Source organism: Xiphophorus maculatus, chromosome 24 (assembly GCF_002775205.1).
Source record: "Xiphophorus maculatus strain JP 163 A chromosome 24, X_maculatus-5.0-male, whole genome shotgun sequence".
NCBI classification, from domain to species: domain Eukaryota; kingdom Metazoa; phylum Chordata; class Actinopteri; order Cyprinodontiformes; family Poeciliidae; genus Xiphophorus; species Xiphophorus maculatus.
In genome coordinates, this window is record NC_036466.1 from 11,965 (window position 1) to 25,873 (window position 13,909).

At 40.3% G+C, this 13,909-nt stretch overlaps 1 protein-coding gene across 3 annotated transcripts in view; it reads right to left on the reverse strand.

Annotated features, from left to right (window-relative positions):
- Positions 1 to 747: 747 nt before the first annotated feature.
- The window catches only part of LOC102233552 (E3 ubiquitin-protein ligase HECW2-like), a 64,709-nt gene continuing 51,547 nt past the window's right edge, over positions 748 to 13,909 (reverse strand). For 2 of the 3 annotated variants that reach the window (XM_023329412.1, XM_023329409.1), the window contains 7 exons: positions 13,348 to 13,446; positions 13,061 to 13,190; positions 9,626 to 9,772; positions 9,413 to 9,527; positions 7,713 to 7,798; positions 7,252 to 7,364; positions 748 to 1,762 (listed from right to left, as the gene is read on the reverse strand). In XM_023329412.1, the coding sequence (XP_023185180.1) occupies positions 1,651 to 1,762; positions 7,252 to 7,364; positions 7,713 to 7,798; positions 9,413 to 9,527; positions 9,626 to 9,772; positions 13,061 to 13,190; positions 13,348 to 13,446 (802 nt within the window). In that variant the 3' untranslated portion in view covers positions 748 to 1,650. The remainder of the gene's footprint in view (positions 1,763 to 7,251; positions 7,365 to 7,712; positions 7,799 to 9,412; positions 9,528 to 9,625; positions 9,773 to 13,060; positions 13,191 to 13,347; positions 13,447 to 13,909) is intronic. The other variant, XM_023329410.1, reaches the window with a different exon arrangement.

Below are 13,909 nucleotides of genomic sequence, written 5' to 3' on the forward strand. Positions count from 1 at the left end.
TCTCATTCACATTTTAAAAACCCAGCAAAACAAGTTCCTCTAAAATATGCTTCAAAACAGGGTCTGTGGAGCTACAATAATGAGGAATTCAGACCAAAGCATTGCAATTCTACTTTAGAAGAGAATGATTTAGATGTGAAAAAGAAGGGTTTAAAATGATATATCCACTTTAAAGGTTTCCATATGTGGATGATTTTCTCCACAAATTGAATGATGAACTTCAAATGCACTTTTGCTCATAAAGGAATTAAATACGTTTTGCTTCTTCTCACAACATGGCTGACAGGATGAAATATAACAATAATATTTTCTAAAACAATAAAATAAAATACTACTTTTGGTCACAGTGAAAATCAAACTTTTCGAAAATCAAATTATTCCACATTTATGAATAACAATGTAATTTGGAAAATATCTTATAATCCTGAGATTTATAGACAGCAGCTATTGTCTGTAGCTCTGAGCGAATTACATGGTTGAAAGTATAGACAACTGTGTACCAGACAGTGATTAACTGATACATCAATGTATCAGTTAATCAATGCTTTTGATGTCTGTCTCTAACTGCAGCTTGCTTTCCTGTTAAAGAATTCACAATGCACTCATTTCTTCCAAAGGCAATCCCAGCATTGACTTTGATGAGGATCCAATTATTTACAGTTAAATATAGTGTGTATTACACACTGAAGGATGTATGAAGACAGTTTTAAATCTAATGGAAAGGAGGTTTTACATCATGACATGACAAAAATTCAAATTCCATCTAATGTTCACTTCAACCAATTAACACAATTATATAGTGATGAATTATTGTGAAGGCTAAGTCTGGTTACATTCAGATCCCTCCGAAAAAGAAAATCCCTTATTGTCATGGAAAATACTGAAATTTAATACAAAATTTCCTAACTACGTACAATCCAAAATCAACTCAGCCTGACCTTTTAGGTTCAATTAGAAATTCCCACAATGCTTTCAATGCTTTCAAAATTGACACAAGCCGTTTCTAAATTGGGAAGTTCCAAATAATTGCTGTACTTGGATCTGATTTTGCTGGGCATTCTTGTATTTCGATAATTCATTCAAACTAAAAAAACAAACTCCATTAGCTTAGCTTTTGAAATAAAAAAATTACTTCCCTTCTGTAATGTGTAAAAACAGGTGTCTGAATGGTCAGGGCTAGGCAGCACTGATGTCAGTCCTGAAGGCAGTGTAGGGCTTCATTCGTCTAGTGTTACAAGTGAAAGCATGCAAAATAGGAGTGCAACATAAAGCATTTACCTTTTCAGTGGAGTCATTTCAAAAGGTCAGTCTTGATTTAAAATATCTGAGGCAAAGTGATTTTCAGGCTGAGTAGAGACACAGTCTATACTAATTGGTCTCTCTTTTTTGACTGAGGTCTTGGACTTGATGTTGCCTACCAACCAATCGCTGAACATTACCAGATGGTGCTTTTTAAAATGCTTTAAAACCGGGTCATTAGGTTTTTGCCAATCAAGGCTTTTAAGTCACCCTTTGAGTAAAAAACAGTTTTGGGTACACTGAAGGCTGATGAAAGGGCAATGTCTTTTCTTCTAATATGGCCTCCTCTCTTTACCAACAGCAGGTTCAAAAGTGCTGTAGAAAACTGGGCCAGTGGACAAGGACAGCATCTCATTCTAGCCCAAAGGTGCTGGTCTCTTCCACAGCAGTCAGCAGCTTCTCATACAACATGGAGAAGGACTGGTATGGTGGCAGGTCCAATCGATTGAAACATGTGTGAGCTCTGAGGAAGAAACCACAGCAATAAGGGTTAGGGTTAGGGCAGCAGCAGCAATAAGCAAACACCTAGTGGAACAGCAGTCTGCTGAGCTTTTTATACAAACTGCAACACTCCTAAGGACAGATGTAAAAACGGCATAGTTGGAGAAACTTTGTGTGATGATGTGCTGAAGGAAGACTGTGGGAAAGGGAGGGAAATTCTTAGACAGAAGCTAATTTCTAGGCATCAGATGTTGTGAAGTCAATTTTTTTTTACTTAACATTTTTTAAGCTGTTTTTGAGACATAAACCATTTTCATAACAACTGAAGGTAATAGTCACTTGATTGTACTATAAAATGACACTGTCTGGAAAATGCACATAATTTCGGAATGACAGTGGTGATGGTGGTAGGATTTAGTCCTGCAATCGGTGGCTCACCGATTCAATTCTCACTATGTCTGCCTCTGTTGTGTCCTTGGGGCAATACATATTCATATCCAACCAGCTTTTAATTGTAATGAATTCTGAGGTAATAGTATTCAAAAGTTGTAGATTCTCTCTCCCGTAGATTTGTTAAAAATCCCCTGAAGTACTTTTTTACCAATAGCATATCAATGTCATTATAGTCAGAGGATGTTTTATTTTTTCAGCATTAACAATATTTAGAACTTAATTTTCATTAACTGGTTTTACGAACAATTTTGATCAATAGGTTCTCACGTTTTCTAGAAGGAATTCAGAGTTTATTCAACACTACTGGGATCATCTTCACTTCAAGTAAAGGTGTGTAGTCTTAATTATGCTATGTAGTCTTAACCTTATAGTCTTAACCATTAATGTTGTGTTAAGACATAAGAACTTTTGTTTGTCATTATGTTTCTAGAACATAACAAAATAGGAGTGGTACATCAGTGATAAATAGATAAATAAATAAAGTCTTAATCAGTCGTTAGGGTGCAGCAAATGGATGTGAGTTGGTCTGCAGGGGGTAGACGGTGGATAGATAGAGTCCTCAAGATCCAAGTCTTAAAATAACTCTTTGAAGACTTGAAATTACAAGTTACAACATTTAGTTTCCCTTTGGAATCAATAAAGCATTTTTGAATTAGAATTTGATCAGACAGAGTTTGTGTTTAGGTCTTTTTTTTGTAACTGAATCAAGACAGAATTCCACATGACATCTACATATTATGGTTGTCCAACTCAAGCAATAATAACTGAACTACTTCCTTCCTCTGCTATTTTTTTTTTATCTTGATTTAAAGCATTGTATTTTTTGTATATGGCGGCGCATGAACAATGCGAGGCTCAGCGTCTCTCCAGAATCTGCTCTTTAGTGTTTTTTTATCTATTCATGACTGGACATTTTTTAAAGAATTGCACAGCGTTGCTGCGCTACAGCAGACATGAACTTCTGGACCTTTGGAGCTACACATTTGACTCTATGATCGCCGATCTCCGACTCATCCCAGAGATCTCCAGAACACCGGAGGCTGCTCACTTCTCCCGGCTGGGTGGAAGTGTACGCAGGCCGCGACGAGAACGTAAACAAAGGCGGGGTAAGCGTGGAGGGGTGCGAGCTAGGCTAAAGCTAACACAACAGCGGCTCCCTTTACCCAGCATTTTCCTCGCCAATGTCCATTCTCTGGCTAATAAAATGGATGAGTTACGACTATCTATCACGAGTGACAGACGGATTATGGACTCAAATGTCATGTTTTTCACTGAAACATGGCTAAACAACAGCTGCCCGGACAATGCTATCCAGCTAAGTGGACGCCACACACACCGAGCCAACAGGACAGCAGATGCTTTCGGCAAGACCAGAGGCGGAGGTTTGTGCATTTATATTACCAAAGCGTGGTGCACAGACTTTGCTACTACCGAGAGTCACTGCTCACAGAATGTGGAGTTTTTAATGGTCAAATGCAGACCTTATTACCTCCCAAGGGAATTCACCTCGATCATCCCCCCCATGGTAACGCCAAGCTAACCATGAAAGAACTCTGTGCGGCTATTAGCAAACACCAAACCAAATACCCCGAGACTGCTTTTATTTTTGCGAGTGATTTCAATCACTCCAACTTGAAGACAGTTCTTCCCAGATTACACCAACATGTCTCCTGCCACACCAGAGGAGACAAGACCCTGGACCATGTCTACTCCAATCTGGCTGGAGCTTACAATGTGACACCCCTCCCCAACATCGGACAATCAGACCATCTCTCCCTGTTCCTCACACCTCGGTACTTACCACTCATCCAACGTGTGAAACCTACCGTGAGGATAGTAAAGGTGTGGCAAGAGGGCTCAGACGCTGTGCTCCAGGACCGGTTCAGGAATACAGATTGGACTATTTTCCACCATACAGACTTGGATCAGTACGCCTCATCTGTACTGAACCATATTTCCACCACCATAGAACGTGTCACCACCTGCAAACGCATTACCATGTACCCCAACCAGAAACCCTGGATGAACCGAGACGTTCGTCTCCTGCTGAAGGCCCGCAACATCGCCTTCAGGTCAGGGGATGCACAGACTTACAGTGAAGCCAGGGCTGAGCTGAAGAAGGGAATCAAGAAAGCCAAACACCACTACAAAAGGAAGGTGGACAATCATTTTTCTAACTCCAACCCCCGATGTATGTGGCAAGGCCTTCAGATTCTCACAGACTACAAGAAACCCAATACCACCCCCGCTTCTACTGACGTCTCCTTCCTCAACGAACTTAACAACTTCTATGCTCGTTTTGAGAGAGGGAATACCATAACTGCAACCAAAGCAGCTACCACCCCAGGCCAACAGCCACTGACTTTCCTCCCCACTGACGTAGGAGCGGCTCTGAGCAGGATTAAATCCCACAAGGCTGCGGGTCCTGATGGCATACCTGGACGTGTCCTCAGAACGTGCTCTGGGGAGATGGCAGGAATGCTGACGGACATCTTCAACCTGTCCCTGGCCCGCGCTGTGGTACCAACCTGCTTCAAGTCTACCTCCATCATCCCAATCCCCAAGAATCCCAACCCAACCAGACTCAATGACTACCGCCCGGTAGCCCTTACCCCCATCATTACCAAGTGCTTGGAGCGGCTGGTCCTAGCACACCTCAGATCCTGTCTCCCCCCCCACTAGACCCCCACCAATTTGCATACAGGCAGAACAGGAGCACAGAGGATGTAGTCTCTATAGCGCTGCACTCTGTCCTTTCTCACCTGGACAGTAAGAACACTTACGCCAGACTGCTGTTCTTAGATTTTAGTTCAGCATTCAACACTGTCATCCCATCACAACTCATTACCAAACTCACAGACCTCGGCATCAGTTCACTCATGTGTTACTCGACTTCCTGACCAGTCGACCTCAACATGTCCAGCTGGACAACCACTTCTCATCCACCATCATCATAAACACCGGAGTGCCACAAGGCTGTGTGATGAGTCCCTTCCTCTACTCCCTCTTCACCTACAACTGCAGACCTGTCCATGGCTCTAACGCCATCATCAAGTTCGCAGACGACACCACGGTGATCGGCCTCATCAGAGATAATGACGAGGCCGCTTACAGGGAGGAGGTAGACCGTCTGGCTGAGTGGTGCGACAAAAACAACCTGCAGCTGAACACCGAGAAGACCAAGGAGCTTATCGTGGACTTCAGGAGGAACGCTGACCTACATCCACCCATCCACATTAAGGGGACAGTGGTGGAGCATGTGGACACCTTTAAGTTCCTGGGAGCCCACATCTCCGAGGACCTGACTTGGACGACCAGCTGCTCCAAACTCATTAAGAAGGCGCATCAGCGCCTCTTCTTCATGAGGACCCCGAGGAAGAACCACCTGTCCTCAGAGATCCTCACGAACTTCTACCGCTGCACCATTGAGAGCATCCTCACCAACTGTATTACAGCTTGGTACGGGAACTGCTCTGTCTCCGACCGGCAGGCGCTGCAGAGGGTGGTGAAAACTGCCCAGTATATCGCCGGGGCACCGCTCCCTGCCATCAAGGACATCTACAGGAAGCGGTGTTTGAAAAGGGCCAGGAAAATCACAAAGGACTCCACTCACCCAGTACACACACTCTTTTCCCTCCTGCCCTCTGGGAGGCGTTACAGAAGCCTACAGACCAGAACCACCAGGCACCGGAACAGCTTCTTTCCCACAGCTGTCATGCTTTTGAACGCCTCCTGACATAAAACATAAACTATAAGGACTGTACTCCCCTATCCTCTCATACAACAATAACACATGGACTATCGTCACACACACACACATCACGGACTGTTTTCTTCACACACACATACAACCTGTAAATTTTATCTGCCATTATTTATCTTTATATTATATACATATATAATCCATTCCCTAACATTCTTGTATATTCTGTATAATCTGTATAATATCTACAGTATATCTCTTTGCTATAACCCCTTATAGTCCATACATACATAGTCTTGTACATCTGTAAATAAATATTATATCTCGTAGAGCACTTCTGGATGGATGCAAACTACATCTCGTTGCTTGTACTTGTGACAGTGCAATGACAATAAAGTTGAATTCTATTTTATTCTATACATTTAAGATTTAGTGCATTATATTGATAACAACTAAAACCAAAAATAGTCATCGTCAGTCAGCAGCTTTTTGACCCCCAGCAGCGAGATGGGGGTGGGATCTTGAGCAGGTGACGTCAAGCTGCAACGGTCCATACATAGAGCCAAGCTTTTTTAGATACTCAAACTGATTACCATAAATGTATTCAACCTGTTCTTTCGATTTTTATTATTTATCAACCAAGTCATTCATTTTTAATTTAGTGTCATTTAGTTTCTGTAAAATGGGTTTGGACAATAAACCAGTAACAATATATGTTGTGACAGACAGTTATACAGATGTCAGTTATACATACTGTACATCTGATAAAATTGTCAGTAATTTCACTGAACTCCAATCTAGTATTGCACCTCATTCTGGGGGATATAGGCAGAGGAAAGACTTTAGCCACTTAACGTATCAACAACCCTGTTGAACAACTTGCACAGCAGCAGTTTAAGGTTTCATTGCCGTTCTTCAAAACTACTTAAAAATAAAAGTGAATAAAACAGGAAATGTCACACCAAAAAATTTAGCAGTATTTCCAGATATGTAAAACTTAAAACTAATTAATAATTATCAATATCAACCAATACATAGTGCTGATATTTTGATACATTTTTAAGCCGTATTGTTCAGCCCTACTGTGAACCTTGTAGATGTCCCTATAAGACCAAACAAAGCAATATTAAAAACGGTTGGGTTTTAGTTTTTTAATTATTCTTAAAGAACCATAGTACGTTGTTAAGAATTGCAACTCTAATTCTTAAGGTGTCTTTTGTGTTTTAAACACCTGCTAAAATTGATGGACGGGTTAAAGAGATGATTCGATTATCTGAATCAGGTGTCTTAGATCTGAGGACAACATTTTCTCAGCCCTAATTAAACTGGATTAAAGTGTCATCAAGATCAGGCACCTGGGCAGTGAGGTGATCTTTCCCCACTTCTCTACACAGAACCTGCGAGGTCCATTGCTGCCACGCAGTGAAGCGAAGCCCTCATATGGAATGCTTGATGTTCCTGTCACAAACTCAATAGATGGAGACAAAGAGGGAGCAGAATTAGTGTGGAAAACAAATACATTTCAGTTAAAGTCTCTTTATTTATTATTTTGTCTGAAGAGTGAATCTCATTATAAATTCATTACACATTACTCAATGATTTTGGATTACAGTCAAACTTCAGATTTTCAGAAAATCTGAATCTTAAAATAGAAAGATCTGTTGGTGCATATTACTTATATGTCCAAAATACATCACTCCATGGACATTAAAAATACACGTTCTTTACTTTTTGAATGAAATTATCTATATAAATATTCTACTAAGCTAATATTTAGCTTGACATCTGCTACATTCCCATGTACAAACTAGCCTACCTGCAAGAGTCGTAATCTCTGCTCATTGTTGAATCTTTCCACTGCAGCCCAGAACCACCGGATCACAATATGGTTGTCATGGTAACCTGAAAACGACACACCCCGTTGTATCATTATGAACTGGGTCCGTACACATATATCATATCAAAGTTCCATGCCATTCAGTACCCAAGACTTCCCAGTTGTTCGCACTAAGTTAAAATGCAAAACTACAAATATGGTTCAGTGTACGCAGGCACAGTGGAACATATGGTTCCAGATGTATGGCACATGCAACCAGAAAAAAGCAGAAACTGACAGATGGAGCTGAAAAAAAGGAAGGAGATGAGATAAAGAGGAAACACACAAGGAAGGAGTGAAAAAAGACAGAACAGCTGAAGTTGGATCATGGATGGAACTAAATTTTCTTCAACTCAATCATAGCAAAACTCAAGTCATATTATTTGGTCAAAACCTTCACACTAAAAATCCAGACTCGATACTTGGTTCTTTAGCTCCGTTTTGTCGGATTTCAGCCAGAAATCTTGGTTTTATCATTGATAGCTGTTTAAAATTCGACAAACAAGTTAGTTCTGTTGCTAAATCAAGTTTCTATCACTTGCGGATTTTAACATAGGTGAAATCAGATTTTTTTTTTAAAGGATTTTGAAGGAACTATCCATGCCTTCATTACATGTAGATTGGATTATTGTAATTTTTATGTAAAGGCATGAATGAATCACTGATACAGTGTGTTCAAGTGATCCAGAATGTAGCAACTCGGCTTCTTACAGGCACCCGGAAGCATGACCATCTAAGTTCAATATTGGCCTCCTTACACTGGCTTCCTGTTTCATATCGAATAGATTTTAAGATTCTTTTAGCAACTTATAAAGTTTTAAACAGGTTAGCCATTCCTTATTTTCGGGATCTTTTGAAACTTCATTCTGTGTCCAGAACTTTAAAATCAAACAATCAGCTGCAAATGAAAGTCCCTCAGACTTGCTTTGAGAGAAAAGGAAATCGGGCCTTCTCCGTTGTTGCTCCTATTCTATGGAATAATCTACCTTTCCAGATTAGATCTGCCCACAACCTGGATCATTTTAAATAGATTTTTAAAACTCATTTTATTCTATGTCCTTTAATTGAGACCTGATACTGTAGCTCTTCTGTTGTGGTGTTTTTATTTTGTTTACTTATTATTATTACTCTTATTATTTAACATTATACATTTTTTTCTTGTATTTTCTGTTTCTTTTCATCAACTTATTTTATTATAAATTTTGTACAGCATTTGGTGCAATTTTAAACCCGTTTTTAAAGTGCTATACAAATAAATTAGTCATTGACACAATTAAGGAATCAAAACAGGAAAAAAGAAAATAGTTTTATTTATGAGGGAGTCACAGAAAAAAATTAAGGGAGAACTGAAGTAGTGGAAGAAGTACACGACAGAGGAAGTAAAAGTGATGACAGGTAAGTAAGAAAATATACAAGAAAGGAAGGACACAAGGAATAAAGGAGAGAAGGAAGAATAGGAAATAAAGTCTGTAAATTTCCATACTGTAATTTCTCATTATTTGATCCAGAACTGGAAAAAACTTAAATCTAAATCCATAATCTTCCAGACTGTGTTTCAACTAGAAGGAGGATCAACCACTATTATTTCTAAGAAAACATTTAACATTTTTTCAGAGATTACTTTATTGATCCATGTGTACCTCCTCTGTATTCAGTATTGCTCCTCCAGTCTGATAAGTCAATCTCAGCAGTGCCAGCAATGACCAGCTCCAGCTCCCTGGCATCAAACACAGACACCAACCTCGCATCCACCACCTGAAGAAGGACATTTATTGTAAAGGTAATAAATGTCCTGTAAGATTGAAATGTGCCTTACAAACTGTTTTGCTTTTAGAGAGCTGACACAACCCCACCTCATAAAAACCTCTGACCAGGCTTTCAGTCTGCTGGACGACTCCTCGCTCTATCCTCCATTTCACCATTCGCTCGATGTACTCTTTCTTGTTCTTCTCTGAGACAGGGATGTTCCCTCCACCAGGTTTCAGCTCCCGTTCTGTGATCTACAAAAAGCATGTTTAGCTCAAAGCTAAATCAGTGTTTGAATCTGAAAGTCAGAGAGACTGATGTAATAATGCTTTAGCCACTTTCAAAAGCAGAATCCACAACCTCAGTGGAGCTGGGTTTGGGAACAAAGGGTACACTGATAAATCGGCCCTCATTTTCTTAATTTTGGGAGATCAGCAATTGACTGTTGCTTTCAACCGGAATTGGCAGGTCTGGCTTTTTAAAGATAAAAAGCTGGTATTCAGCCAGAAAACTGTACCCCAATTGGAAACATCAGCATTAAAGTTAAGATGGGAGAAGACAAGAGTATTCACTGAATTTTCTCATTGAACTTTCACTCTGAAAGGTTAAATGTGACTTACCTTCCAGTGTGTCTGATATGTTGTTGTTTTTTCCGTTTTTTTGACTAATGCGACTTATACTATGGAACAATATATTTTTTTATTAGATCAACACTAATATATCTTTATATGCATTAATGCACACAGCGGAAACAGTCTTAGCAAGACTGCAGAAGCTACAGTTTTATCTCTTGTCAATCATCGCCAAGGAAAATGAATGGCAGTCTTGGATTGGCAGCTTTGCAAACACCATCCAGTAGTTTGACAAGTAGCATTGCGCCTAGGTACTTAGGCTTGCCAAGCTGCATTTTCTTTTGAACATGTAGTAAATAATCTAAAAACAGGTAATTTGTAGTCTGCAAATGATATGGAGTCACAATACACAGAAGAAAATACTTATGATTGATTGCTGTGGTAGCGCAGGGGCAATGCACAATTCTTACATGGACGTCACAGTTTCGAGACCTGATGACCTTTGCTGTATGTCTTCCCTTTCTCTTAGTACAGTGTTTCTTAACCTTGTTTAAGGTACCGAACCCACCAGTTTCAATGCACATTCACCGAACCCTTCTTTAGTGATAAATCAAATATGATTTTTTTCCAAATTCAAGACATAGGTATATATATTTTTTACTGGTACGCAAAATGAACCGTGCATGAACATCACCTTGATCAAAGAACAAAACCAACACAACTCACAACAAATTACATACCTGTAAATCAGTGTGACTTCTGCTGTTGTTTTTGAGAGACCAGTTCAGATATGCGTGGCTTCACCTTGGCAAGTGCTACTCTCATGTCATTTTCACAGCAAAGTCTGTTCCTTTTCTTTGTTTTTATGTCCAGCATCCTCGAAAAGGATTGTTCGCAGAGATACAGTATGTTGTAACAAATGGTATAAAAAATTCCAGGGCTTTCTTAGCAATAATTGGGTACTTTTCCAACTGTCGACACCAAAACGTTGAGAGTGTTGTTGTTCTGAAGAGTTGCTGTTGAACCTGGCTCTGCTGAATTTCAATGATTTCGTCAAGGTATTCATAACTGACATCTGCTGTCTCAACAGCAAACGTGAACAGCTGTCTCACCCATGCTGGATATGACTCTCTTGTAGGGAAATATCCGTCGAGAGACTTTGCAAGCTCATCTAAGTGCGTGGCAATTGTTTGCTTCAGTTCCATGGATACAGAAATGTCTCCGATTCCAGACACATCTTCGATCTTAATTGCACAGTCGTCCAGAAGGGGAAAGTTTGCGAAGTTATTGTTCTCTGTTCGTCGTTTCCATAACGGTAGTTTTTTTTTTAAAAGCTTTCAGGTTTTCTTCTGCTTCCATGATGTTGACTCCACCACCCTGCATCTGCTGATTGAGATGATTTAGAGCTGGGAATATATCAGCCATCTACACTAAAATGAGAATGAACTCAGGATTTTTGAAGCAATCTGCATGACAATGTTGGTGCTCTTGCAAAAACAGGGCTAATTCCACACATATGGCAAAAACACGATTCAGCACCTGTCCCCGGGATAACCACCGAACATTAGAATGGTACAGGAGTACCTCGAATTCAGAGCCCATTTCTTTACACAACTCACTGAAGATGCAGTGCCTCAGAGCACCATTTCGCACATAGTTCACACATTCCACTACAGTTTTTAATACTTCTGCCATTTTTGGAGGCAAGGTTTTTGTTGCCAACGCATGCCTGTGCAGAATACAATGCGTAACAATGATGTGTGGTGCATCGGCTTTTACTAGCGCACCAAAACCAGACTTTCTTCCCAGCATGACTGGAGCTCTATCCGTACAAACTGCAGAAACCATATCCCATGAAAGATTGTTGTCTCTGAGGAAGTCATCCACAAGCTTCTTCACATCGGCTGCCTTAGTTGTTGTTGTAAGAGGCTTACAAAATAAAAACTCTTCTTTTATGATGTTGTCTTTCACATAGCGCACGAAAACAGCAAGCTGGCTTAGATTAGAAACGTCTGTGGTCTCGTCGAGTTGAAGGCTGAATTTTGCCGGACTTGAAATTAGATCTGCGACTACTTGAGCCAAGATGTCTTTACTCATGCACTCTATTCCGTCACTGATGGTGTCATTTGAAAGAGGAATTTGGGATAATTTACCTTCGGCCGCTGTTCCAAGTATCAGATTCGCCATCTTTAACGCCACTGGTTTTATGAGTGTTTCACCGATGGTGTGCGGCTTGCCCTGCTTTGCGATCAGGTAAGCAACTTCATACGATGCGGTGAGGATCAGTTTGTTCATGGGTACAAATCCAAGAGCAGGCAGAGTGGCCCTTTCATCGAATCTGGCTCTTTTCACCCTGAATTCAGCGAGCGTTGTGTTCTTGTATTCCCCATCTCCATGCAGCTTCAAGAAGTGTTCCTTCAGTTTTGCCGGTGTGAGACTAGAGTTGCTCAACTTGACATTGCAAATCATGCAGATAGGACGCTGACTCCCATCACGTTCCGTGATACATGTTGTACATATTCGTCCGACCACTTTCTTTTTTTGCTTGACATAGTATGGATTAAAACATTAAGAAAGAAACCACACGGTGACTACTGAGCACGCTAAATTCCCCGCAGCACTGATTGGTCAATTAATGTAACGTGATCACCTGCAGCAAGCGGGGTGTGTCATGACGAATTTACATAATTGATCAAATTGATGTTACAAAAATATTTGTGGCGGAGGCTCCGCCGAACCCCAGAGACCGACTCACCGAACCCCTAGGGTTCGATCGAACCCCGGTTAAGAACCACTGTCTTAGTACCTACTTTTCTGTCTAACTACTCGCAAATAAAGGCTATCTGAACCAAAAAAATTAAAAAAAGGTATATTTGTGACCAAAAACTTTATTTCAGTATTTTCTAATTGATCACATGTTAACAAGATAGCAGTAAGCATTTAAATATGTAGGTAATATCAGAGTCTGACCTGTCCAAACACTTCCTCATTGACAGTAAAGGTGAGGTCAAGCATGTCTTCTATATCATTGTCCTTCATCCACTGGAGAGACTGGTGGAACTCCTCATCCAGATATTCCAGGTCACTCAGATCGCAGGGACTGGAGAATGGAAAAGACAAACAATAAATGACTGCACTTGTGTGAGTTTTTGGGGCTTCCAGTGAGCATAGCCTTACAATAAAAAAATTGTAAACAATTAAAATGAATATTGGTGAATGCTTTGTTTATGTTCATGGTTAATTCTGGGTAAACATACATGCGGAGAAGGCCTTTATAGAAGGGTCTGGTGAAGAAGGCATCCAGCAGATACTGATGGATCAGAGCCAGACCCAGAATGCGGCCACTAAAACGGAACCTGAGGCACACAAACAAATGGATATTCAGCCTTATGACTGTAGTGAACACAAACCTGTGGGATATTCTTGATAATCTTGGTGTAATTCAACATATTAACTAAGCAACACACAATAGAGGTCACACACTGGATCTAATTATCTGGTGTGAATATTTCCAATGTCTCTGTAACTGATGTTGCACTGTCTGATCATTTTGCTGTTATCTTTGAAAGCACAATCAACATTGGCTCATTTAGCCAAACAGCTACTATTACAAAAAGTTATTTCACAGACAACAGAGCAGAAACATTTAATCAAATCTACTCTTTGTCCTCACCCGTAAGCTGCAGTGACGTAGATGAGTTGGTAGATAATTTCCTTTCTAAAATTTCAGGTATCATTGATTTTATTGCCTCCATTAAAGTGAAGATTATGCCGGGTAGGAACAAGTCTCAGTGGAGAAATGCACAGTTAGATCTGCAA